The 25,439-nt window shown below is 45.7% G+C and overlaps 3 protein-coding genes and 1 non-coding gene across 4 annotated transcripts; 3 read left to right on the top strand and 1 right to left on the bottom strand.

Moving 5' to 3' along the window:
- Positions 1-444: 444 nt before the first annotated feature.
- RPS2 (ribosomal protein S2) lies at positions 445-4,261 on the top strand. Its single transcript, XM_042437973.1, has 7 exons — positions 445-650; positions 1,830-1,919; positions 2,046-2,153; positions 2,477-2,650; positions 2,756-2,915; positions 3,730-3,821; positions 4,131-4,261. Exons 1-7 carry the CDS (start codon positions 468-470, stop codon positions 4,212-4,214), a joined length of 891 nt encoding a protein of 296 aa, XP_042293907.1. The 5' UTR covers positions 445-467; the 3' UTR covers positions 4,215-4,261.
- On the top strand, positions 3,455-3,595 carry LOC121914986. Its single transcript, XR_006100622.1, has one exon. It is a non-coding gene; the product is annotated as a small nucleolar RNA SNORA64/SNORA10 family (small nucleolar RNA).
- An 843-nt stretch (positions 4,262-5,104) lies between the features above and the next one.
- Positions 5,105-8,516, bottom strand: NDUFB10 (NADH:ubiquinone oxidoreductase subunit B10). The gene is made up of 4 exons (XM_042437974.1): positions 8,320-8,516; positions 7,519-7,657; positions 5,629-5,768; positions 5,105-5,364 (listed from the first exon to the last, which is right to left on the bottom strand). Exons 1-4 carry the CDS (start codon positions 8,465-8,467, stop codon positions 5,264-5,266), a joined length of 528 nt encoding a protein of 175 aa, XP_042293908.1. The 5' UTR covers positions 8,468-8,516; the 3' UTR covers positions 5,105-5,263.
- A 966-nt stretch (positions 8,517-9,482) lies between these two features.
- RPL3L (ribosomal protein L3 like) lies at positions 9,483-22,327 on the top strand. The gene is made up of 10 exons (XM_042438777.1): positions 9,483-9,631; positions 11,059-11,251; positions 12,038-12,206; positions 12,942-13,077; positions 13,282-13,468; positions 17,117-17,277; positions 17,682-17,783; positions 18,878-18,973; positions 19,282-19,401; positions 22,175-22,327. The coding sequence occupies exons 1-10, from the start codon at positions 9,629-9,631 to the stop codon at positions 22,229-22,231; spliced, it is 1,224 nt and encodes a 407-aa protein (XP_042294711.1). The 5' UTR covers positions 9,483-9,628; the 3' UTR covers positions 22,232-22,327.
- The last annotated feature ends 3,112 nt before the right edge of the window (positions 22,328-25,439 follow it).

Raw genomic sequence — 25,439 nt, 5'->3', positions numbered from 1 at the left:
CCTATAACCCAAAGGCCCTCAAGTTCAAAGTGACAGATCAAGACAAATAGCTAATAAGCCACCTTGAGTCCCTCTGTTGGGAGAAAGCTGGACTACAATACAATAATAATGAGCTACAGTTTGCTTTTGGGATTTATATACATATATAATGAATATATATCAAGTCACTGATGCTTGAACTCATGCATTAAAAATCTGTGGATGCAGAGTGTCAACCGTAGGGAGGTTTTAATTCATTATTGCTATACTTTATATAGTGCTATAGGTTTAATTTTTTTAACGGTTTGGTTCTGACTGTAGGATCCTAGAGTTGGAAGAGACCCCAAGGGCCCTGATCCGGCCCAAGCCCATTCAGCCATGCAGGGACTCTCAGTCAAAGCATCCCCATCCAGCCTCTGTTTAAAGCCCTCGGTTGTGAAGCTGGCAATGAGGGGAACACACTCAAACATTTCTTTCTTTCATAGCAAATGGCGGACGACGCCGGTGCTGCAGGAGGGGCAGGAGGAGGAGGAGGCGCTGGAGGAGGAGCTGCTGCCCGGGGCGGCTACCGCGGGGGCTTTGGCAGCGGAGGCCGAGGGCGTGGACGCGGCCGTGGCAGAGGACGGGGCCGAGGGCGCGGGGCCCGAGGAGGCAAGGCTGAGGACAAAGAAGTGAGTTCAACCCTGTGGCTTTTGTTGTCTCTGCGCTAAAGATCTCAGCTGCAGCGTTGCCTGAAAGCCGTTCACAAGCAGAAACACTCGTCCCTCCACATGCGCGGCTTTGATTATTCATGGATTTTATTAATATGTTCCCTCTAGGAATATCTGGATCCTCCAGCGCAACTTTATGGGCAACTTTAACCAAAACACTCTGAAGGACCCAGAGATTCCTAGAGAGAACACTCCACTAGGCCTTTGTAGCTCCTCCAGCGCAATTCTGTGGTCAATGTCTGGCTGATGTTGGCCAGAGTTGCACTGGAGGACCTAGAGCAGTGGTGGCGAACGTATGGCACACGTGCCAGAGATGGCACTCAGAGCCCTCTCTGTGGGCACACACCATTGTCCCAACAGAGTTCACTAGGGTTTGTCACTAGAAAGCCAGAGGGACGTGGCACTTCGCAATAAATAAGTGGGTTTTGTGTTGTAGTTTGGGCACTCGGTCTCTAAAAGGTTTGCCATCACTGACCTAGAGATTCTTAGAGGTGTTCTCTCAGGTAACAACATAGTGTTGCTGTTATTTATGGTTTTTCCACTTTTGTGGGGGTCCTGTGTGCCTAACCCCAGTGAATGTGAAGGGATGGGAGTATTTGTGATTGGAGATCTGCCATTGATGGCAATTGAAAAGCACATTGATCTTCACAACTCTTGAAAGTCTCCCTTGGTTAACTTTTGTGTTCATCCTAATACAATGGTTCCCTCATATTTGCTGGGGTTCAGGGTGAATGACAGTTAGGGGTGAAGGGGCAGTCTCATTTATCTCTTGTCTTGAGAGCCAGCATGGTGCAAAGGTTTGAGCCTTGGCCTATGGCTGACTACTGAAACCCATTGTGTGACCATGGCTAAGCCATGTTTTTTCAGCCTTAGAAGAGGGCAAGGACAAACTTCCTCTGAACAAATCTGGCCCAGAAAACCCAATGATATGTTCATATTAGAATTGCCATAAGTCAGCATGGGCTTGAAGATACACAACAACAGCCTAGCGCACAGGGGCGCTGTGAGGATAAAAGTGGGGAGATAGAGAAGAGCCACGTAGCTTGCCTTGAAATGGAGGGAAAGCTGGGAATTGACAGGATAGTTCTGGCAAAACACATGTCAGACCTACTCACAGAAGCACATTTTCCATATTTACAGTGGATTCCAGTTACCAAGCTTGGACGCCTGGTCAAGGACATGAAGATCAAGTCCCTGGAAGAGATCTACCTTTTCTCCCTTCCGATCAAGGTATTTATTCTCTGGGTTGCTTTGCTGGGGTTCTTACTGCTTTCTGTGGGTCTTGCTGCAAAGACGGTTGGGGTGCTGGTGCTGGGAAGCATGATGGTGGCTGATGAGTCAACATTAATTTTGCAGGAGTCTGAAATCATTGACTTTTTCCTGGGCTCCTCTCTGAAAGATGAGGTTCTGAAGATCATGCCTGTTCAGAAACAAACCCGTGCTGGTCAGCGCACCAGGTTCAAGGTAAGTCTTTTGGGTCCATCTCTGTTCTGGAATCAGTCTGCATTTTGGCCAGTCTTTGTGTCTTGCTTGGCTCTGAGGAAGCTCTACACCAGGCTTTCTCCAAACATCTGATAACAGCCTGGTTTTTTAATCACACACCTGAAGTATGCACACATGCGCGTGTGCATATGCGTTTAGAGCATTTGTTCCCAACCTTAAGCCAAAAAAAGCTACTAGAGTGGCTTACAAGTTGATAATTTGGCCTTCCGAGACGACAGTATTCAGGGGTTTGTCGCATTTCTGGTGCTCAACTGATGGGACTTGTGGCTTTTTTCTCCTCCTAGGCTTTTGTTGCCATTGGCGATTACAATGGCCATGTAGGCCTTGGCGTCAAGTGCTCCAAAGAAGTGGCAACTGCGATTCGTGGGGCCATCATCTTGGCAAAACTCTCCATTGTGCCAGTCAGGCGAGGCTACTGGGGCAACAAGATCGGCAAGCCCCACACTGTACCTTGCAAGGTAACTGTGCTCACACACTTGGATTTTGGGGTAGGCTATATCTGTATGAAATAATTTGTAGAAGTTGCTCTGTGTATATAAATCTGGTTTCCTTCCTTGTTTCAGGTAACTGGACGGTGTGGCTCTGTCTTGGTGCGCCTTATCCCTGCACCTCGTGGCACTGGCATTGTGTCTGCCCCCGTTCCCAAGAAACTGCTGATGATGGCTGGTATAGATGACTGTTACACCTCAGCAAGGGGTTGCACAGCCACCTTGGGCAACTTTGGTATGTTTGGGTGTCTGGATTTGTTAGCCTTGGCATAAGAAATGGCTCTGTCCAAGATCCTGGATGGCCTTGATAGTGAATTAAAAACTCTTCACATTAGAAAGGATGAGAGCCCTGTGGGATTGCAGTGTGTCTCAACTGAGGACAGTTTGTGTTGTTCATATCTTGTAAGGCAGGACAGCTAAGTTGGCATTAGGCACACAGGAAATTGACATTGTTTTTACTACAAATATATTGGGGTTGGGAGGATACTTGCAGCAAAGGGAACCATAGTCTTTGTCACCTTAGATGACATATCTTTTATCTGGTGCCTGCAGGGAAAACCAGATTGGTCTTTCAGGTGCCATAAAACTCCTTGTGGGTCTTTTCTCTTTACCAAAATCCTGGGGTCCACCAAAGATTGCTTTCAGATTTTGTAGATAAAAATTGTGGAGTTAAGTGTTGCTGCTGAATTGCTTGTTAAAATAAAAACAGCTTTTATTTCAGCTTGGGGCTATATCTTGTATACCAAGCACTACTCTTTAGAAGGTACATTCTTAACTCTCTCAGCTCTGCTCAGTTGCACACAATCCTAGTGGTGCAGCTGTCGTTTTCCGGGAGGGAAAGCAAATGGGTCCATATATGCACGGCAGTGAGACTTGATGAAGTGGTCTCCCTGTTCCTTTTCAGACTCAACAAGCCTCAATCATATGGCTGTGCCTATATTAAATTACAGCATATAGCAAGATCAGTACTTGCTCAGTAGTGGCAGTGTGGTCTTAGTGCCTTGTTTGAACCTTTTGTAATGGAAGTGAACTGTGATTCCTTTCTCTAGCAAAGGCCACCTTTGATGCCATTTCCAAGACCTACAGTTACCTGACCCCTGACCTCTGGAAGGAGACTATTTTTACCAAATCTCCCTATCAGGTAAGGAAACCCTGGGACTGGAAACCCCAAATTTAAAATGGGCATTTGATTCTGTTCTTCTTCCAAGAGCTATGGAGGACATGCTGCTTTTTATAACATCAAGTCACAAACAAGTATATTAACATAGAATTACAAACAAAAACACCAACTTAATCATTGATCTGCCTTGGAATCCTTTTTCTACCAAATTGCCAATGGTCAGATTTTGCAGGCATTGATGTTTCAAATTACTGCTTTGCATAATGAAACTGAGGCCATGCAGCTTTTGTACAGAACCCTCACATTCTCTTTCCCCTTTTCTTCCTCCAGGAGTTCACTGATCATCTGGCAAAGACTCATGCCACCAGAGTGTCTGTGCAGAGGACCCAGGCAGCTGCTGTGGCAACTACTTAAGAGCAACTACTTTCTTTCAATAAAGTAACAAAACCACCATTTCTAAACTAGTCTGGTGAATATTTTACTTTTGGCAGGGTTTGGCTGTTTGAACTGAAAGCAGGGCAGCAGTGCTTCTAGGGAAGAAATTTTTTTCGCTACACTGACAGCATAGTTTGGAACAAAGATAAGACTACAGCGATAGTTCAAGAATTCTTCCGTAGGATCATGGGGAGTGTGCAGTCGGGTGCAAAATGGTGGGAGACTAGCAGAGATAAGAAGGGTTTCACAACACAAGTTTAGCAGCCTTAATGCAGGAGCCCTTTCATGTAAATTCTGATTTGTCATCAGTGGCTCTCTGGGTACTTAATGTTTTGGGGTTTCATCAACCACTCAAAGCTTTTTTTGTTCCTTGGCTTTTGACTATTCCATATTCTAGTAACCGGTCTTTTCTGATATTAATGATGTACCTGATATGAATGATTGCCGTTCTGACAGGTGGGGTAAAAATAAAGCTTATTACTAATAGTCAAAACTTTCTGCAGACCAAAGAAATTGACCAGTGTCAGAATCATGACCCTTTCTGAGATCAAAACCAAGCACACCCATCTCCTTGCCTGCTTTGCTTGATCGGTCTTCAGGGGTTGAGAACAGCAGTGCATACTGTTATAAAAAGGGAAAGAATATCCCCATAAGGTTATGATTGAACACACCCAACAATGCAGCTGGCATACAATACTCTTTGGTTAGGGGATTCAAAATTAGATTTGATTAATGGCTTTCTGAAGAAGCAAGATGTTTCCACTTCTGTTAATGCTAGTAACAGTCACCAGAATGCATTTGAGCCCCCAACTTCCCATCATTTTTCAACAACTGTTCTGATTTTATGTTCTAGAAACGTAGACAAGAGATTTAGTCAAGATGATTTTATTTTTTCCCATCAACAATAACCAATACTGCTTTAATGGATGATGTTCAGTCTGTTTTCAATATACAACACCTAGTCACACAGTTGTTCAGCAGTCTTCTCATTCAATTGGAAACTAATGGTCAAATAAGGGCTATGGGGATCATGCCTCAGCTGCTGCCTGGGCTTTCCTTTCAGCGATCATGCGATGCTTCTGTTTCATTAAGCATTTGCGAGCATTTCCATGAGCACCAAGCTCATCATCTAGGATGAAAGTAGAATATCATGAGTAATCTCAGAAGAGTAGTTCTTACAGCAGGAGCTGCACTATACAAGAAATGAAAGATTAAATCACATGAAAACAAGTGTTTTAGTAAAAGTTACTTTTGTAGCCATTACTTCCTCCCAGGAAAGTCATATGAACATCTTACTTTAGGCTCAGTTTCATACTACAACACAGAATTAGGTCTTGGTGCCAATCCTACACCACCACCCCCCCAAAAAAAGGGCCACACGGTGTAAACTCACATCTGTCCCGATATGCCTGGGCCACGTCTTTGAACTCCTGCAGCTCCTTTGCGCAGTTCTCAGTGAAGCTAGCACCTTCCCGCTGCTTGCAAGCACCTACTCGATCCTGGATTATTTTCACAATTTCTTGATCAACCATACTGTGAAATAAGAGCGTTAGTGAGCAAAAAGACACACCAGGAGAATAACATACCTACAGTTAAAGGGATCCCTGGTCCAAAGTTCTCTACAAGACCGAGGAAAGTGGTATGACAGCTCTGTTTAAGCGTATGGCAGCCATAAATATTTAAGGGGGTGTCATTTTGAGGATGGAGCAAGCTTGTTTTCTGCTGCTCCAAAGACTAGGGCACAGAGCAATGGCTTCAAACTACAGGAAAATAGATTCCACCTAAACATTAGACTCCTTTGGTAGTCTATACAGAGTCTGGTTGTGAGTTCCTGCATGGAAGAGGGTTAGACTGGATGGCCCTTGGGGTCTTCCAACTTTATGATTTTAAGGCCAGACTCTACTTTTGGGATTGCGCCCTCTTCTCCACTGAAGCTATGGCCCTGAAATACTTTAGGCACCAAGCTTGCATTACTTATCCACTGGATTTATGTCCTTCCTTTCTCCCAAAGTGGGATTCAAGGCGGCTTGACTGCTGCTCTTGAGGAATCTTCCAGCAAGTTTCTAACTAGGCTTGTAGATTCTTTCTATACAATATTGCCAAAATCCGACCATATCTCTCCACCTCTACTGCCAAGATCCTGGTCCATCCCCTAGTGATCTCACAACTTGATTACTGTAATGTCCTCCTGGCTGGGCTTCCTCTTTCTCACCTCTGTCCTCTAATCTCTGTCCAGCATTCAGCTGCATGCATTATCACATCTGCCCACCGCTCTGACTACATCTCTCCTGTGTTGGCATCCCTTCACTGGCTCCCCCTCCCTTTCCGCATTCAGTATAAGCTCCTGCTGTCAACATTTAAAGCCCTCCATTGACTGGCCCCTCCTTACTTATCAGACCTTATTTCTCCTCACCTTCCCACCAGGGCCTTCCGTTCTAGTAGTCAAGGTCTGCTGTCCCAGCCCAGGATTTCCTCTGCCCCATCCCAGATTCACCCCTTTTCACTTGCTGCCCCTCACTCCTGGAACCTTCTTCCCCCACAAGCAAGAGCCATCACTTCTTTAACCAGCTTCAAAATGGAGTTGAAAACCATCCTGTTCAGAGAAGCCTTCCCAGGCATTGCATAATTGTCACTTACTATTTGATGTTCTTTTGGTGTCTGTTTATCAAACCATTTCCTGTATTGCTATGTACTGTATATGCATTATCCTACTTGAGATTATGTATTTTCCCTGGAAAATGATTAACCATCCATTAAGAACCCAAGACCTCCCTCTAGTCCATCTGCTTTGGTCCAGGCCTTGGAGGTAGAGAGGAACTGCTGGACCTCCTACCCTTTCCCTCCACCACTCTCTTCTCCTTCTGTGTCATGTCTTTTTAGATTGTAAGCCCGAGGGCAGGGATCCGTCTAACTAAAAAAAAATTGCATGTACAGCGCTGTGTAAATTTACAGCGCTTCATAAATAAAGGTTAATAATAATAATAAATGATCTGTCAAAATATACCCAACACAATCAAGAAGTGTTTGGAGAAAGCCCATCACTCCTAGATCAGCTGCCCAAGCCATCTCTTGGCTCTTATTCCTGTACTCAGTGTGCTGCAAACCTCTTGGGTTCCTGGGGAGGTGGAACTACTAAACGCAATGTATTTTGGTGGTACAGTTAAAATAAATAGAACATTTCTCACTTTAACTGAAAACCAGAAAATTCAATTGCAAGCAACATCCCACCCCCACAACAGATCATCAATGGCGGAAGAACAAGATCTCAGAAAAGCCAGCCTACAAATCCCTCCTCCACTGCAGCTCCGCTTCATAGAAACAGACGTAGTCGTCCTCCAGGCATTCGGTCAGGTCTGGCACTCGGCGGAACTGGCGGTGGTAGTAATAAATCCTGTTCTTGGCATGCTGGCGCTCGATCCATTCTGCAGAAAGGAAAAAGTCGGGTGAGACTGATACCAGAAGCATAAAAAAGCAAGACGCAGCTACGGTTTTGCCTTCTGCGTCGACAACAGAGATGCTCCCAGTCAAAGGTAGAATGATCCCAAATCAAAATAGGTACTGCTTTGCTTGAACGGTTAGAAGCATTAACCTTAAGGATATCTACAGAACTATAGTGGTTTGAGTGTTGGACCACAACTTGGGGCCAGGCTTTGAATCCCAGCTTGGCCATGAAACCCACTGGATGACCCCTGTGTTTACCTATGGGGCCTCTTCCAGCTCTACGATTCTATGGTTTCCCTATGGGCAAGTATTCCCCAATGTTTCCCTATGGGAATTTAGTCCCGTATGTTTCCCTATGGGCAAGTATTCCATGCTTCCCTATGGACAAGTGTTCTCCAATGTTTCCCTATGAGCAAACAGTCCCCAATGTCTCCCTATGGGAATATGCTCCCCTATGGGCAAATATCCTGTGTTTCCAATGGGCAAGGCTTCCCCAATGTCTCCCTATGGGAATGTAGTCTCCTATGTTTCCCTATGGGCAAGGCTTCCCCAGTGCCTCCCTTCGGGCCATTCCTGCCCTAGCGCCAAGGCTGCCAAGATGGCGGCCTCCATGCCCTCCTCCTCCTCCTGCCCTGGCTCTCACCCCTCCAGGCGGTGACGGGCCTGTCGACGGCGTAGTAGAAGACCTTCTCGATGAGGTCGAGGGGGTTCGGGACGGAGGTCTGCGGGTTGGGCGCCGGGGTCCGCCTCGGAGGCTCCCGGTACACGGCTCTGTCCGGCTCCTCGGGCATCTCCGCCGCGGACAAAATGGCGGCCTCATTGAAGGGGTGAGACGCGAGTACGCCTGCGCGGACAAAATGGCGGCGGGCGCGGTGCATGACGGGAGGAGGGCCGCGTCGAGGCGTCGCCATGGCTTCGCGCTCTGCTCCCCGCCCCTCTGCGCAGGACCTCTTGCGCATGCGCAGAAAGAGCCGCTGCGAACCTGCCCCAGAAAGCAGCAGAGCATTTGCAGTTGGGTTTGTTAGAAGCTCGTTTTGCAGAATTAACCCGGTTTGACACCGTTTTAAGTGCCAGTGTGGCTCCATGTGTGGACTCCTGGGATTCTGTAGCTAGCTGTGGCACCAGAGCCCTCTCCCAGCTCATGAAACTACAAATCCCAGGATTCCATGCTGCCATGGCACTTAAAGTGGAGTCAGGCTGCAGATGCATCCATGCTGCATGTATTCTGCTTTGTTTCTATGCTGCCTTTAGTTTGGCACCACTTTAACCACCAAATTTGTGCTCAAAGACCTGGGCTGCGTCCATAGCACAGAAATAATCCGGTTGGACTCCGCTTTAACTGAGTGCTATGGAATTCTGGGAACTGTAGTTTGCTGCAGCACCAGAGCGCTCTGTAACAGAAAAGGCCAAATGTCTCCCAAAGCCACTGCACTGAGCCACGGCAGCTAAAGTGGAGTCAAACTGGATTAATTCCGCAGTGCGGACGCAGCCCTAGAGCGGTGTTCCCTCAGGTTCGCACAAACACTGCTTTTATGTTTGCAGTTTCTTTCCCAGTTTCATGGGTCCAACAAAGGTGGGGCTCCCACTGTCCTTTCTCCCACCGCCAAGCAGTGGCCACAGGATTCCCATTGTCCACAGAGAAGCGCATGGATACTGTGGCCAGTTGTCTACACACAAGGGTTGTTGTTGTCGTTCTCTTGTCCTGGGGCAGCAGGGGCCCGGCTGGCGTAAGCTGAGCCTGCTCCTGGCAACATGACCTTTCTCTCCAGCCGCGGCGGACGGTGCTGGACCCTGTCATGCTGCCCAAACGCGAAATGAATATAGCTCCAGACATGAGGCCAGCTGCTAAATTTATGTCTTGGGGCCGAGAAACATCTTTGGCATTAAGCAGCCCAGGCGCTTGCTGGGAGCCTCTTTCCTGCCACAGCTTCGGCTGAAGACGCCGTCGGATCATGGTACTGCTTTCTTGGGGGGCCCTGTCCACGTTATTAATATCAATATTATTATTTCGCACTTCCCCCCCCAAAATTGGGACTCTGAGCGGCTTACGATCCCAAAGAACGCTGCGATTATAGTGGGCCCTTGGTATCTTCCAGGACCCCCTGTCGATACCAAAATCCACGAAGCTTCAAGTCTCATTAAATACAATGGGTCGTTATTGCTATTTTATTATTATTTACTACAGTGGGCCCTTGGTATCCGCTGGGGTTTGGTTCCCAGACCCTCCGTAGATACCGAAATCCGTGGATATTCATGTCTTATTAAATGTAATGGGGTAGTGAAATGGCGTCCCTTATATAAAATAGACAAATCAAGGTTTCCTTTTTGGGATTTATATCTTTTGGGAATACTTTCAAGACCTGGACGGTTGAATCTGGATACGGAGGGCCAACCGTACAAACCTACGAAAGTGTTCTTAAGAATGGAATTAAGCTATTACTTATAGTTTGGTTTCTTTGGGTAAGTTTTGGGCAGGCAGAGATATAGAAATAATGGGGAACGGTGTACAAAGGGATCCCATTTAGGTATGGCTATCTGGATTGACAAAGTAGCATGGAAATGGCATTATTCTCCATATGTATTTTATAGGGCAGCCTGGTGTACTTTTAATGCTTCTACCTGCATACCAAAGGTCACCGTCTTGGCCATTTTATAAATGGGTAAAGGTACGATATGCACTGCAGAAATAATGCAGTTTAACGTTGCTTTAAGTGCTATGGCTCAAGGCTATAGAATAATGGGATTTGTAGTTTGCTGTGGCACTCGAGCTCTTTGAGAGAGAAAGCTGAATATCTCTTGCTGTGTGCCTTCAAGTTGTTTCCGACTTATGGCAACCCTATGGCAAACCTGTGATAGGGTTTTCTTGGCAAGATTGGTTCAGAAGGGGTTTGCCATTGCCATCCTCTGAGGCTGAGAGAGTGTGACTTGCCTAAGGTCAGCCAATGGGTTTCCATGTCCAAGACAGGATTCAAACCCTGGTCTCCAGAGGCATAGTCCAGTGCTCAAACCTGAATATTTCACGAAACAGCAAATCCCAGAACATGATAGCATAGAGCCATGGCAGTTAAAACAGTGTCAAGACGCATTAATCCTGAAGTGCAAATGCGTCCCTGGTTTGTCTGTCTGCCTCTTTTATGATTCCATAATTTGTATTCAATATCAATGCACTATCAGTAGTATCAATACAGTACAATTGGTTTTGCATATCCTGGGTACTCCAATGCCATAAAACTCAAATACCGCAACATTTCTATAGTCCGGTTTTCTTCTAAGTATAATAAACCTATGTCATTTATATCTTCTGTTATTCATCTCACTTATTGTAGCTTCATATGAGGCCCTTTCTTAAATCTGTCTGTCTCTTTCTAACACGAATTCCCAGTCCCACCGCAAGTTTTCAGCTCCCAGGCACGGCCACCTGGGCTTCCTTCCTCACAAAAGGAGCCGCCGGCACCGAGGAAAAGTCAAGACTTGGCCCAAAGACGATCCCAGCAAACCGGTCCATTTGACGGCCTTTCCGGGCTACAAAGCTGGCATGACCCACATCTTGCGGGAAATTCACCGTCCAGGACTAAGTAATTCTGGTTTTATTTGCTTTCTGATGGAGAATGCATGTAGCAGTTGGAGATACTGTTTAAGGAGTAACTCAACCTCTTCTTCCAGACTCCAGACAATGAAAACCAATTACACTGAAGGGAAATATAATTTATTAGATAGATATATCTATCTTGTGGTTTTATATATTCTGCAGTGTTTGGTGTATATCCCCACTTCCACAAATGCAAACATGCTGCTCCTAAGGGATATATATATATATATATATATATATATAGGAACAGCGTGTTTGCATTTGTAGAAGTGGGGATATATACCATACACTGTAGAATATATAAAACCCCAAAAGATAGTGTACAACTTGTAGCTAACCAAAACGACCTGGAGAAAATCACTTACTCTTCTGTTATGTTTAATGCTGCCTGGTTGGCTGCAAAAGCAATTAAATTTATTAGATTAGATTTTCAGGGTAAAATCCTGCATGGGAACCTGCAATAAATAGACAGGTTTCTATCTGATGGAGCTACAGTGGTATCAAGCAGCATTATTTCTACAGTGCAGATGTACCTTAGATCTCCTGGCAGAACATCAAGGGATGGCATTGTGAGAGTGGAGCTGAGTTTTGTCTGATTTCTCATTATTGGCTATGTTGGTTAGGCTTATGGGAGTTGCAGTCCAATTACAACCCCAGTCCTCCAATGTGTTTATTCAGTCGCTCTCTCCGCCAATGAATCTTTGGGAAACCGATGTTGTCTTGTGTAATTCATGCGCTAAGGTTCTTTCTTCTGGGTCCTTTGCCTATTCAGAGGTGTCTAAGAGGGAAGAGGTGGAAGCTGTTACCATCATAGAGACCCCACTTTTGGTGGTTGTGGGAGTGGTGGGCTACATCGAGACCCCCAGAGGGATGAGGAATTTCAAGACCATCTTTGCCGAACACCTCAGCGACGAATGCCGGAGACGCTTCTACAAGAACTGGTGAGAGAAGTGTGGTGATAAAAGTTCATGCATTTCCCATTGCAAAACAAATTTGCTTAATTTGACCTTTGCAACCCGATAAGCGAACAGTAGTAGCTGTTCTTCTACAGTCGCATCCTTCTTAATGTTGCAGTGCATTTCTCCAACATATATGTATATTGTCTTTCTAGCAGGGATTCTGAGAGTTGTATACAAAAGAAACTTTCTCGTGCTCTGCTAAATGCATAGACATGTGCTGCTGTTTGCTTTGCATAGAAGGGTGCAAGAGGAGGGAAGCAAACTTTTAATTCATATTGTTGGAACTCAAAGACATGTCTGTTCGTCTGGATCAGTATGCAAAGGGATATTGTTATACCTTTGAAGGTGTATCCACACTGCAGAATTAAAGCGGTTTGACACCAATTTAACTGCCATGAGTCTGTCCAACAGAATCCTGGGATAACAAGATCACACTGCCATTTTTGAGACCTCTGAACAAGTGTGCTATAAATTGTGCCTTATGTCCAATGAATGGGTTTTGGACAAGCTGACTTTTCTGTGCAGGACATCCAACCGTCTGGCCCTTTTTGCTTTGGGAAATGCCTGCATGCACTGTAATTTCCTCCAAATAAAGCACATATCAAGGTGGGCTAGATGAAGATTGTTTGCTGATTCCTAACTGTGAATGTGCCAAGTTTCTCAAGTGGGTCCAGCTGATTATTGCTCTTGGTGAAAAACCATCTCTTCTTTTCCCAGGCACAAGAGCAAGAAGAAGGCGTTCACCAAGTACTGCAAAAAGTGGCAGGACGAGACGGGGAAGAAGCAGCTGGAGAAAGATTTTTCAGCCATGAAGAAGTACTGCAAGATCATCCGCATCATTGTGCACACCCAGGTCACTCTCCCAGTTGCTCTCTAGCGGTTTGGGTTTCCTTTTCCCCTTCTTTTTCTTTCCTGGAAACTTGCCACCACATACTGGCAGACAATGGCTCAGGGAGCACCACTTTTGAGTAGTATTAATTTAGAGACCTGCCACAGATAGTCTCCTTTTTTATTGTCTCTGTTGCATGGCATCATGTGCAAATTCTTCTGGCTGCAGATGAAGCTCCTGCCTTTGCGTCAGAAGAAAGCCCATGTCATGGAGATTCAGCTGAATGGGGGAACGGTGGCGGAGAAGGTGGACTGGGCCCATGAGAACCTGGAGAAGCAGATCTCGGTGCATACGGTCTTCAGCCAGAATGAGATGATCGACGTTATCGGAGTGACGAAGGGGCATGGGATGAAAGGTAGGCTTTGGAGTCCATTGCGTCTGCATTGGGTTGAGACATAGGATTGGGATTTTCCTAGTGAAATGCAAGATGTTGGCCTGGCAGAAGATGACTGCGACACCACTATAAACCACCCCCAAAAACCCTAATGTATCAACAAGGTACACAACATGCAAAGTAGAAATTACACATATGGGGAAGAACAGAAAAACATTATGCACAATCAATTAATTGAATGTAGTGAATTCCTAAACAGACATATCAGATAAAGTAATTGTAGTGAAACAATTTTATGGAAATCCACCAAACGTTCTTTGCTGAAACAAGTGCAGCAGGGTAAGTCCATGTCGTAGCAGTAATTCAAACTTGTAGGTTCGCAGGACTCCTAGTTAACCATAGATTCAGATGTCATAGTTGTAGTCGTAAAGCATAGGACCATAAATCATAGGATGGAGGACCACTGGAATGTATAGTCTCCATTTCATCTTTAAAATTTCCTCAGCTACAGTGCACAGTCGAAAACAGAATGGATGCCTACACCAACCTAGCAACAACCTCAAAATGTTTGGGATTGAGTACTGAGAACTATTATATGAACTTTATCAATTTATCAAGACAGTCTAGGGATTCTGTTAGTGTATCGGCCACCCCATGTGCTAGCGGACTCCCTTAACGAGCTGACACAGCTGGTCGCGGAGCTGATGCTGGAGACGCCCAGGCTACTTGTCCTGGGTGACTTCAACATCTCCCTCACGGCCAGCTATGTTCCACCTGGTGCGGCTCGGGAATTCATGGAAACCATGGCGGCCATGGGCCTGTCCCAGCTCATACAGGGTCCTACGCATTGTGTGGGTAATACTCTCGATTTGGTCTTCTGTTCGGATGTGGAAAATCCGTGGGTGGAAATAGCTAATGTTTCTCCCCTGTCATGGACGGATCATTTCCTGGTAGAGGCGAAAATCAAGGTCTCTACCCAGATCCCCCCCGGGGGGTGGCGGACCAGTTAGGATGGTCCACCCTCGAAGGCTGATGGAACCCAAAAGGTTCCAGGAAGCCTTAGAGGGGTCCATGGTTGGAAGCGACGGCGACTCTGTTGATGCCCTCACCGGTATCTGGAATACCGGCCTTTCAAGGGCTATATACAGTATCGCTCCTAAGCGCCCTCTCAGGTCCGCTTCCAAATGCAAGCCCTGGTATACGGAAGATCTCCGGGCAAGGAAGCGGGCACTGCGACGGCTAGAGTACTGTTGGCGGAAACACCTTTGCTTAGACGACAAGGCTCTCCTAGACCAACTGTTAGAGGACTACGGAGAGGCAATACGAGCAGCAAAGAATTCGTTCTATGGTGCTCGTATTGCGTCCGCAGAGTCGTGTCCGGCAGAGTTGTTCAGGGTGGTCAGGGAGCTAACTCAGCTCCCTCCCGCTCAGAACCAGATCCTTGAACCTACTAAGGCCTGCTGTGACTTATTTAACGACTTTTTTGCGGATAAAACATCTCGGATAAGTGAAGGTCTGAACGCCGACATTTTAGCAGAACCTAAGGTAGAGTTGTCCGGAGCCTCCGTGGACTTTATTAAACTGGATCGGTTTGAGTCGGTGAGTACCGAGGATGTGGACAAGATCCTCGGAAGTGTTCGGAAGACAACCTGCTCTCTCGATCCCTGTCCCTCGTGGTTAGTGGCCCAGGGGGGATCGGCGGTAACAACTTTGTTACGCCAGATAGTTAATACATCTTTGAGGGATGGGCAATTTCCATCACAACTGAAATTGGCCATAGTAAAACCTATTCTAAAAAAGCCCTCCCTCGACCCCCTGGTTCATAATAATTATCGGCCTGTTTCGCTGCTACCATTTTTGGGGAAGGTGATCGAGAGGGCGGTTGCAATCCAGCTTCAGGCGGTCTTGGATGAAACGGATTATCTGGACCCATTTCAAACTGGCTTCCGGGCAGGCTACGGGGTAGAGACGGCCATGGTCGCCTTGGTCGATGATCTCCGTCTGAGCGTCGACAGGGGAAGCGTGTCCCTGTTGGTGCTCTTGGACATCTCAGCGGCTTTCGATACCATAGATCATGGTATCCTTCTGGGACGCCTGGCAGAGGTGGGAATCGGGGGCACTGCGCTCCAGTGGTTCCGGTCCTACCTCTCTGGGAGGTCCCAGATGGTGCAGCTGGGAGACGTGTGCTCCGACGAGAGGCCCCTTAAAACCGGGGTCCCTCAAGGGGCCATTCTGTCTCCCATGCTATTTAACATTTACATGAAACCGCTGGGAGAGATCATCCGGAGACATGGGGCGCGGGGTTATCAGTACGCTGATGACACCCAAATCATTTTCTCTATGTCTCCGACTGATGCAGTGACTGGGGATGGGGTCTCTCCTCTCGTGGCCTGTCAGTAATGGGCTGGATGAGGGAAAACCGACTCAAATTGAATCCAGAGAAAATGGAGGTACTAGTTGTAGGTTCCCCTGGTCCAGGAATGGCGGTGGTTCCACCTGTCCTGAACGGGGTCACGCTCCCTGTGAAGGACTCCGTGCGCAGTCTGGGGGTGCTTCTTGACTCGTCGCTACACCTGACTGCTCAGGTGAACGCGACGGTCAGGAGCACCTGTTATCAGCTTCGGCTTATTCGCCAGCTGCGCCCATACCTGGCGCAGAGGGACCTAGAAACTGTTGTACATGCTCTGGTAACCTCGAGATTGGATTTCTGCAATGTACTCTACTTGGGGCAACCCTTATATCAAACTCGGAAGCTGCAAATGGTTCAGAACATGGCAGCCCGGCTCGTCACTGGTGCTCCCAGGACCAGCCATATAACACCGGCATTGAAAGATCTCCATTGGTTGCCTATCCGCTTCCGGGCCCAATATAAGGCGTTGGTTATTACCTATAAAGCCCTAAATGGCTTGGGTCCAGGTTACCTAAAGGATCGCCTCTCCCCGTACATTCCGCCTCGCACCCTCAGGACATCTGGGCAGCAGCTACTGAAGGTGCCTGGGGCTAGATTGTCCTCCACCACAAGGAGGACATTTTCCACTGCTGCCCCAGCCCTTTGGAATACGCTGCCCACTGAGCTCCGCTCGACTACCACCCTGGCCCAATTCAGGAAGGATTTGAAGACCTTCCTGTTCCAACAGGCATTCCCCGATTAAAAATCCTGTGGGCCTCCCTCCTCTTTCGTGGCCAAGAGGAAGGGCTTTGGGGCTTTTAGCCTGTGTTTTTTATTATTGTTTATATGTGATGTATTTTGGATTTTATTGTATGTATTGTTGTTTTAAATTTTATACTGTAAGCCGCCCTGATCGAAGGAAGGTGCAGGATATAAATAAAAACTTTATTTATTATTATTATTAATTTAATTTCTTTAGGAATTAACTAAATTCGCTGCATTGATTGTCCATAATGTTTCTCTGTTCTTTCCAACGTGTGTAATTTCTACTTTGTACGTTTTGCTGAAGATGACTGATCATGATGGAGGATGACTGGTCAAGGTTGGTGTTGTGTGCCTTCAAGTCATTTCCAACTTATGCAATACTAAGGTGAACCAGAGCGTCCGAAGAGCAAGTTTCTAGACCTCATTGTCTCCGAGAACACTGCTGCTATTTTTTAGGGCTGAAGGGAACTCATAGACCATGTCTGCAGTCCTTCACTAGGACCTTCTTTTTGCAGGTGTGACCAGTCGATGGCACGCGAAGAAGCTCCCACGGAAAACCCACAAAGGGCTGCGCAAAGTGGCTTGCATTGGGGCTTGGCATCCTGCCCGCGTGGGCTACTCTATTGCGCGGGCTGGACAGAAGGGCTACCACCACCGCACCGAACTCAACAAGAAAGTAAGGTTGCCCTTCTTCAACTCCTCTCTGTGGAACTTGGTTTTGCTGGGCATGGGATTGAGAGAGCAAACTACAATTCTCAATTCCAGGCACAGCAGGAATTGACTCATCATAGACTGATGAGAATTTTTGCATTTTTGAAAAGCAAGTAACTGGGTCTCCTTGTTGCAAAGCATACCTAGATGGTTTCTTTTAATAGACTAGAGCAAAAATGGTTGCGATTGAGCAATGCAGCATCTTGTAGGTCTTTAGTGGTCCAGTGGTGTCCAAGCAGAAATGCAAGCAATGTTCTTTTCCAGGAGGTGCAGCAGGTACAACAGGCACAGGTTGGCATTAGACTTTGCCACCCAATTCCTCCCAATTTCTTGCACGTCTGGGAAATATGACTCATCTTATTATCCTAGATTTACCGCATCGGCCGTGGGGTCCATGTAGAAGATGGCAAGATGGTGATGAACAATGCATCCACCAATTACGACACGAGCGAGAAAACAATAACTCCCATGGTAAGAGATGGGCGGGGGGGCCAACACAAGGCTGGGTATTCCAACCTTTGTAGCAGGGTACAAATTAGCCTAAATTCAATTATTAGCCCCAGCTAGATGAGACTCGACAGCCAACATGGTGTAATGGTTTGAGAGTTGGATTATGACTCTGGAGAACAGGGTTCGAATCCCCATTTGGCCATGAAATCCACTGAGCAAGTTATACTTTCTCAGGATGGGGATCACCAACCCCTGCTGAAAACCTGCCAAGAAAGGGTTGCCTTTGGGTTGCCATAAATTGGAAATAATTTGAAAGCAAACAACAGCAAGATGAGACTCATCATCCAAGGTCACCCAGTGGGTTTCCATGGCCAAGGGGCAATTTGAACCCTGGTCTCCAGGGTCATAGTCCAGCACTCAAACCACTACGCCATGCTGGGTCTCTTCCAAGAAGGAAATTCAGATGAGATTTGGGAGTGGCTAAGAAAGATCAGTGGCATATGGAGGCAAAACTCCACTTGAGGGCACTCTTTAGTCATCTTTCCTGCATCTCTAGGTGCATCTCAGAGAACAGCCCCATGTTGCACAGTTATATTAACAGCATCTTAATTTTACTGCCATGGCTCCATCTGGAATTTGTAGTTCCAAAGGTACTTGAAATTCTCTGCTAAAAAGTTCTAGTTACCTTCCCTGAATTACATTTCTGGAGCTTTCTAGCAGAGAATCTTAGGTACTTTGCCAGATTACAAATCCCAGGAATCTGTAGGATGGAGTCATGACAGCTGAAGCAGTACCAAAACATTATAGCTGTGTAACTGAGTGTTGGACTATGACTCTGGAGACCAGGGTTCAAATCACAGCTTGGCCATAAGACCCATTGGGTAACTATGAGCAAGTCACACATTCTCAGTCTCAGGGGAAGGCCATGGCAAACCTCCTCTGGACAAATCTTAGAAACCCCCATGATAGGTTTGCTTTTGAGTCACCATAAATTGGAAACGACTTGAAGTCATGCAACAACCGCAGAATGTAGAAGTGCTCTGTGTTTAAAGTCTTGCTCAGTGTTGTCATGTGCTCTGGTTATTGCAACTTCCTTCTTTTCTTTTTTCTTGCAGGGTGGATTCCCACACTATGGAGAAGTCAATAATGATTTTGTCATGTTGAAGGGGTGCGTGATCGGCACCAAGAAGCGAATGCTCACCCTCAGAAAGGTGGGTCCCCTTCCCAAATGGCCTCAAAGGGATGGAGCTGTGAGGAAGGTGCAACACCTTCCACCATCACATCCAGTTGATGGAAGGATGACAGTGTTTGGGGTCAGCAAGAAATTGGCATTAGGAAATTTCTGTGACAACCCCTCTAGCTGTCTTGCTCATAGGACCCCAATTTTGCAGGTCTTCCCAGGGGAGGGAAAATGGCTATTAAGTCAGTTTTGAAAGCTGCCACCAAGGATTCATCAAGCTGTATGGTTGTTGACTTTTTGCCTTTTCTTTTAACTCACAATCCTTTCTCTGCTCTCCAGTCTCTTTTGGTGCACACAAGTCGGAGAGCTCTGGAGGCCGTTGAGCTGAAATTCATTGACACAACGTCCAAATTTGGCTACGGCCGTTTCCAGACGGCCCAAGAGAAGCGAGCTTTCATGGTGAGTTTGCACAGACACTTTGGGGAAGTGGTCCCAAAGCTGAAGTTCAGGTCTTCCCAAGACTTTGGTGCTGAAAAACCTGACACGCCTCCCTGCTGTGTTTTATTGATAAATGGCTGCAGCAAGTGGTTTCCAGCAGAGGTTAACAAGATTCCTGAGCTGTGATATATCAGCAAAGCCTGTGGTAGACGATCCCCAAGTCTTATTTATTGCAAAAGCAAATTCAGGAAATTGCAGGGTGCTGGTGTGACCCATGTCCCATCCCAATTGCTATGAAAACTATACAAGCAGCTTGTTTGCAGGAAAGTTTACTCCCCCGCAGTCCATTCCTAGCCTTGAACTTTCAAACGAAAATGAAACCATGGAGCAGGGCCTGCAAAATGCTTATCATGCCTTTCTATGCCCTGGGACAGATGTTAATGTTTGACCACAAAGATGCTAAGGACTGTAATAGAAGCCATTTTTTCCAGTTGCAGAGGCCATGCTCCTTACAGAAGAGGAGAATTAAAAAATTGACCTTTTAAAGAGTGTCAGCCAGAATTTGGGAAATTGTTGTTGTGCCCAAGCAGTGCATTTAGATACAAGGCTTCATTTTGCTAGAAGGGTGGCCATGTCAGAGTTGCCGTATTGTTTTTACTTTCTGCAACTGGCCATTGGCAAGAAGAGAGTGAGTTCTGCTCTCCAATTTGCAGTAACAAAGAGATTTTCATTAAGACTCTTGACGATTACGCATGACGGGTTTTTAAAAAAACCTCTCCAATATCACAGAAGACTAAAACCTTAACAGCATTCATCATTCTATAAATAATACTTGAAGCCAGAAATTTAAACTGCCCTTTGTTTCTAAGTATCTGGACCCATGTTAAAATAATGTGTACCTCTAAAGAAACCACTAAGCCCATAATCCATTCCTAAGGCAGATTCAACATAAAACTTTGTCATCTTAACTTCTGCTATTATTTTACGCTGATTATCTCTTTTATCATCTCCTCCATTTCCTTTTAATTTTTATCTGCTTTAATTTCTGTCTTCCTGTTTTCTTGGCTAATGCTCTTTTGAAACCATGAGTCGAGATATGGATTTTTTTCTTCCTAACAATCAAAGCAGTGGAGGGGCACTTTCCCAAGAAACATCTATGTTATTTTCTGCTTTATTCTGTCTGCTTTCCTGATCTTGTCTGTTAAGGAGCTTACAGTTGGCCCTTCTTATCCATGGAGTCAGGCATCCACGGCTTGAAAATTTTAAAAACAATATATGAATTCCAAAATATAACCCTTGATTTTGCTGGTTTATATAAAGGACACCATTTTACTATGCCAGATCATTTTAGCTTTATATTATATTTAATATAAAGGACACCATTTTACTATGCCATTGTATTTAATGGGACTTGAACATCCACAGATTTTGGGATCCACAGGGGTATCCTGGAACCAAACCCCAGCAGATACCAAGGACTCACTGTATTTTGCTCCATATTCTGTGGGCATAACATGGCAGTTGCCCTCTGGATCTGACCACTGAGAAGGGGAATTTTTCCCTCTTGAAGGTCACAGACGGGATGTTGCAATAAAAATAACGATCATCGCTGCAATTAAATCTCCGCTCAATATTTCCTGTGCCTTTGGGGTCCTGTTTCTTCCTGCGGCGCAGAGAGCTAATTGGCCTGAGGAACCCAGCAGGCTTTCCCGGCTGAATTGCAGGAGTTGTAGTCCTCCATGCCCTCCCTGACTCTGCCCTTTGAGCCCTAAAGGAGGGCAACCTGGGTTACTTGATGAGATCAGTAGGGAAGGCGAAAGTCTAAAGAGCACAACTGGCATTTTTAGAGAGATATTCTGACATGTTATCTGGCCAACACCTGCCTGTAAAGTCTCACCTTCGCCCCTGTGGCAAGAAAAACTAGGAAGAATGCATGCAAAGGGATTTATTTATGTATGTATTTATGTAATTTATATCTCCCCTTTTCTCCTTTATGGGACCCAAAGCGGTTTACAAAGGGACCCAAAGCTGCCATGGTTCCATCCTATGGAATCCCAGGGTTTGTAGTTCATTGAGACCCTAAGGCTCTCCAACAGAGAAGGCTAAATCTCCCACAAAACTGCAAATCCTGGGATTACACAACATTGAGCCATGGCCAACATGCCCAGCACCTGCCTATATCACCTTCACTGATCGTCTCCTTCCTTCCCCACTGCAAGAACAACTGGTATTAATGCATACAAAGGAATCTTGTAGCACCTTGGAGACAAACTGTGCAAAAGAAGTTACAGTCTACTTCGTCTACTGCTTCAGATGCATAGGGTACCCTGCAAAAACAATGTCTTTTGACACCGCTTTAGCTGCCATGGCTCCATCCTATGGAATCCTGGGGTTTACAATCAGTTGTGGCTCCAGAGCTTTCCAACAGAGAAGGCTAAATTGCCCACAAAGCTACAAATCCCAGATTTCCATAGCATTGAGCCATGGCGGTTAAAGTGGTGCCAAACTGAATTATTTCTGCAGTGCAGATACAGCCCAGTGTTCAAACCACTACATCTTGCTTGCTCTAGCAGTGTCCCTACCTGTCAGTAAAAATAAAGTAAGAAATGAATTGTTTGCTGCCCTTCTCAGTGGGCTCAAATCTGCCGCTGAAGGTGGCTGCTGCAGGTTGCCTAATAGCAGAGCTGGGCTAGCCAAAGTTTTCCATACAACCCTCGTCTGAACAACTGAGACTTTCCTTGTGCAAACGCAGGCTGGAGATTTTGCAACCCATGTCTCTCTTCTCCTGTTTCAGGGCCCACAAAAGAAACACCTGTTGAAGGGGAAGACGGAAACCCAGGAGGAACCGTGAAGGCTTTTCTCCCAAGCATCCTCTTTGAAGCCCTTCCCCGTTCCCCAAATGGTTCCTGCTTTGATCTGCTTGCCAACATGAATATATCGAGTCAAACGTGTTGTCTGTTGTTCTTGAAAATGAGTTACCTTCCCTGACCGCTCTCTGAGGTGTGCCAAGGCCTTGCTTTTATAGCAACACCTGCCCAAGGGCTACTTGGGGGTGTATTTGGCCATGGAGTCCTCCGAAATCTGCTTTGTTCACAGGCTTTGGGCCAAGGCAGGGGTTGGCTGGTTGCTTCCATGTCCGTGGGGCAGTGCATCTGCTTTCGGTTTTTTAAAATGAGCTTCCTTCAAAATGTTAAGGTGATCTTCCTCCTAAACCTTTTCAACATTTTAAATATTAAAGGAGCTAACTGAAATGCAGCACCTTGCAGATCTCCTTTAAACTAAAGCCTGGAAACCCTATGGCCCTCCAGATCCTGCGGGATTGCAGTTCCCAGCATTCATCTGCTGGCTTGGGCTGCTGGGAGTCACAGTCCAGCAACATCAGGAGGGCTGCAAAACTCCTATCCTTATAGGGCTTATACTTCATAGATTCCGGTTATTAGCTCTGAAAAGCACCATGCATCTTCAGCTTTTCCAAACCAGCTCTTCCCAATAAGAGGACAATTGAGTCTATAGCACAAATCTCTCTCTCTGGGCCATGATCCAGCCAGATCGCAGGTGATTCAGGTGGTTAGCCACCCCTGATTTTTCTATGCATTTGGGCTGGTTTTGGTGGGGTCATTTGGACCCAAGCCCCCTCCATCTTCCTCAAACCATATCAAGGCCAATGTCCAGAATGGTTTCAAGCTTGCATTTTGTGAAAGATGAAAATGGGAAAGCTGATGCTGCTAACTGGAAGTCAAGCCTTTGGCTACTAGTGTCCTTGAAGATCTACTGGGAGGTCAGTTAGAATTTGCAGAGTATGTATTTAGAATCTGCAGAGTTAGTATTGGCAGAGTATGTAGTTAGAAGGAATAAGCCGTCTATGAAAAGGGTGTCCTAAAATGGAGAAGTTTTTAAAAGGTGAGCCCATTCCAAAAAAAAGGACAATGTGTTTTCCCATTAGTGAAGGAAGAAGATACTTCTGCATCAGAGGAAGTGGCAGTGGTTTTACTCCAAACATTGCAGGAACTGGCCAAAGTCCTGAATGTAGTTTTGCAGGATAGTTCCTCGGAGATAAAAGGTAGTCTGAATGGCCCCTTAATCTGCACGGCAGAAATAATTCAGTTCGACACCATTTTAACTGCCATGGCTCAATGCTATGGAATCCTGGGAGTTGTAGTTTTGAGAGATAGTTAGCCTTCTCTGTGAGAGAACTAGAAATCCTCGGATTCCATAGGATGGAGCCATGGATCTCAAAGCAGTGTCAAACTGCATTCACTCTTCAGTGCAGGTTAGACCAAACAAAACCCCAAACTATAAATCTGGATCACTCCATTTAAGTTTTTACTAAACCTGACTCAGATTCACCACTCACTCCATCATTGGAATGAGCTGGAATTTATATTCCTAATTTTATTAATATACACTGCAGATTTAAACCTTTCAAGGCCATGAAACTGTTCCTGGATTCTCAGAGAGAAACCTACAAAATTTAATGTCTGTCAGAACAACAGAGGTTGCACGAAAATTCTTCTCAACCATTCATTTGGAAGACACCATGAAGAGGATTAATGTTTATTTACAAGGAATTTGACTGTGGTGTAAAAAGTGCCCTAAGATGGAAGAGACCCTTGGATGAATGAATCCAATACTTTGGATTCTCCCACAGAAAAGAAGCAAAGTTGTATTTGAAAAAGAAGGGGCAACAAATGCAAAGACACCCCAGGGATTGACGCAAACCTTTATTTTTCCTCCTTTCTGGTTGCCTCTGACTTACACAGCATTGGCCAAGGTTTGCAAAGCCCTTTGGTTAACCTGACCAGTTCATCATTGTTAACTTGCTCATACCTATTGCTTTGTTAATTTTTAAACAATTATTATTATTATCATTATTATTATTATTGCATGGAAGGTAAAACAGTACCATGGCGATCCGCTTCATGCTGCAGAGTAGCTGCTCTCCCACCTCATTTCAGGTCCACCTTCAGTTGCGTTCATTCATCCTAGATTTGAGTGGGGTGAAGGTATGGGGCAGAGGATGTAGGTCACTCTCATCCACAGCAGAGCAGAGAAGGGTTTTAGAGCCACCATGGCTCTCTCTATCGTATGTCGTTCGGTTCTTTAGTATAAAATATGGGTCAAGCTTGCAGAACCCGTACATTATACTTAAGTCATCTCCCAATGCAGCGATTTTATGGCTGCCTCCTTCAATAGTCTTCAATCTCAGGCAGCAATAAAGCACATGCCACCAAAGAGTTTGTGAAAGCCCCTCAAAGAACTTCCTGACATTGGGCTAGTCTACATGTAAGTGTTCTGCACAAATTGCAAAATTTTACACCGATGCTTAATTGTTTTCACTTTCCTGTGCAAATAAGCATCTGTTCAGCACCCTTGCTAAAAATGCTCAGCCATGCAAATCCATATGAAAGGGACGGCCGACCACATGTTCAATAATGCACATCCTCACGGATGTTTTGGCAAAAACCACCATTTCTTCTTTTGCAGAGTATGAGAAGTTTGTCACCGGTCCTCTGCAAAAAGCCCAAATTCCTCTGAATTGCATGTGGAGGGATTGTGTTCTATCCAAATGGAACAAGGAGTATTTTAATTGTGCAGACAAGCCCATTGCCAACAACCCTTTAACATCCCAAAATGCCCCTCAAATACTGTGGCAAAGGCCTCTTATCATCAGACACTTTAAGAGTCAAAACTAGATGTGCATTGTCAGTGCATTTTTAAATCCTGGGATTTTAAGAAAATATATGTGGAGAGGGTATTTGAATCAAGACCACAGGATGGGAAGTTGTAACATTCTCCCATGGCCATTTTGCCCCTTCCAAAAATGTCCAATTGCCCTTGTTCAATATTCTGTAATATTCCTCCTCTGTTTGGCCAGAAAGAGTCAAACCAGATATTAAGGGGGACATGGATTCCCTATAGTTAACTTGGTTTTCCTTCCAGTGTGTGATTTTCTCAGCAATGTGTGCCTCAGCAAATGCAAGATACATAGGTGAGAAAAATCACGTGCTATGACAAAAAAAATATATTTTACTACTTGGGGGAGCAGTTCTGTGAGATTA

Source organism: Sceloporus undulatus, chromosome 8 (assembly GCF_019175285.1).
Source record: "Sceloporus undulatus isolate JIND9_A2432 ecotype Alabama chromosome 8, SceUnd_v1.1, whole genome shotgun sequence".
Lineage (NCBI taxonomy): Eukaryota > Metazoa > Chordata > Lepidosauria > Squamata > Phrynosomatidae > Sceloporus > Sceloporus undulatus.
This window is presented reverse-complemented; position numbering and strand designations above follow the sequence as displayed.

Bases quoted from the DNA above. Each gene is read 5' to 3' on its own strand.
- RPS2 (XM_042437973.1), top strand. From the start codon at position 468: ATGGCGGACGACGCCGGTGCTGCAGGAGGGGCAGGAGGAGGAGGAGGC. The intron at 1,920-2,045 runs GTATTTATTCTC...TTAATTTTGCAG, and splicing joins TTTTCTCCCTTCCGATCAAG to GAGTCTGAAATCATTGACTT. The intron at 2,154-2,476 runs GTAAGTCTTTTG...TTCTCCTCCTAG, and splicing joins GTCAGCGCACCAGGTTCAAG to GCTTTTGTTGCCATTGGCGA.
- NDUFB10 (XM_042437974.1), bottom strand. From the start codon at position 8,467: ATGCCCGAGGAGCCGGACAGAGCCGTGTACCGGGAGCCTCCGAGGCGG. The intron at 7,658-8,319 runs GTGAGAGCCAGG...TCCTTTCTGCAG, and splicing joins GCCCGTCACCGCCTGGAGGG to AATGGATCGAGCGCCAGCAT. The intron at 5,769-7,518 runs GTAGGCTGGCTT...CTTATTTCACAG, and splicing joins CTGCAGTGGAGGAGGGATTT to TATGGTTGATCAAGAAATTG.
- RPL3L (XM_042438777.1), top strand. The intron at 17,278-17,681 runs GTAAGGTTGCCC...TTATTATCCTAG, and splicing joins GCACCGAACTCAACAAGAAA to ATTTACCGCATCGGCCGTGG. The intron at 17,784-18,877 runs GTAAGAGATGGG...TTTTTCTTGCAG, and splicing joins AGAAAACAATAACTCCCATG to GGTGGATTCCCACACTATGG.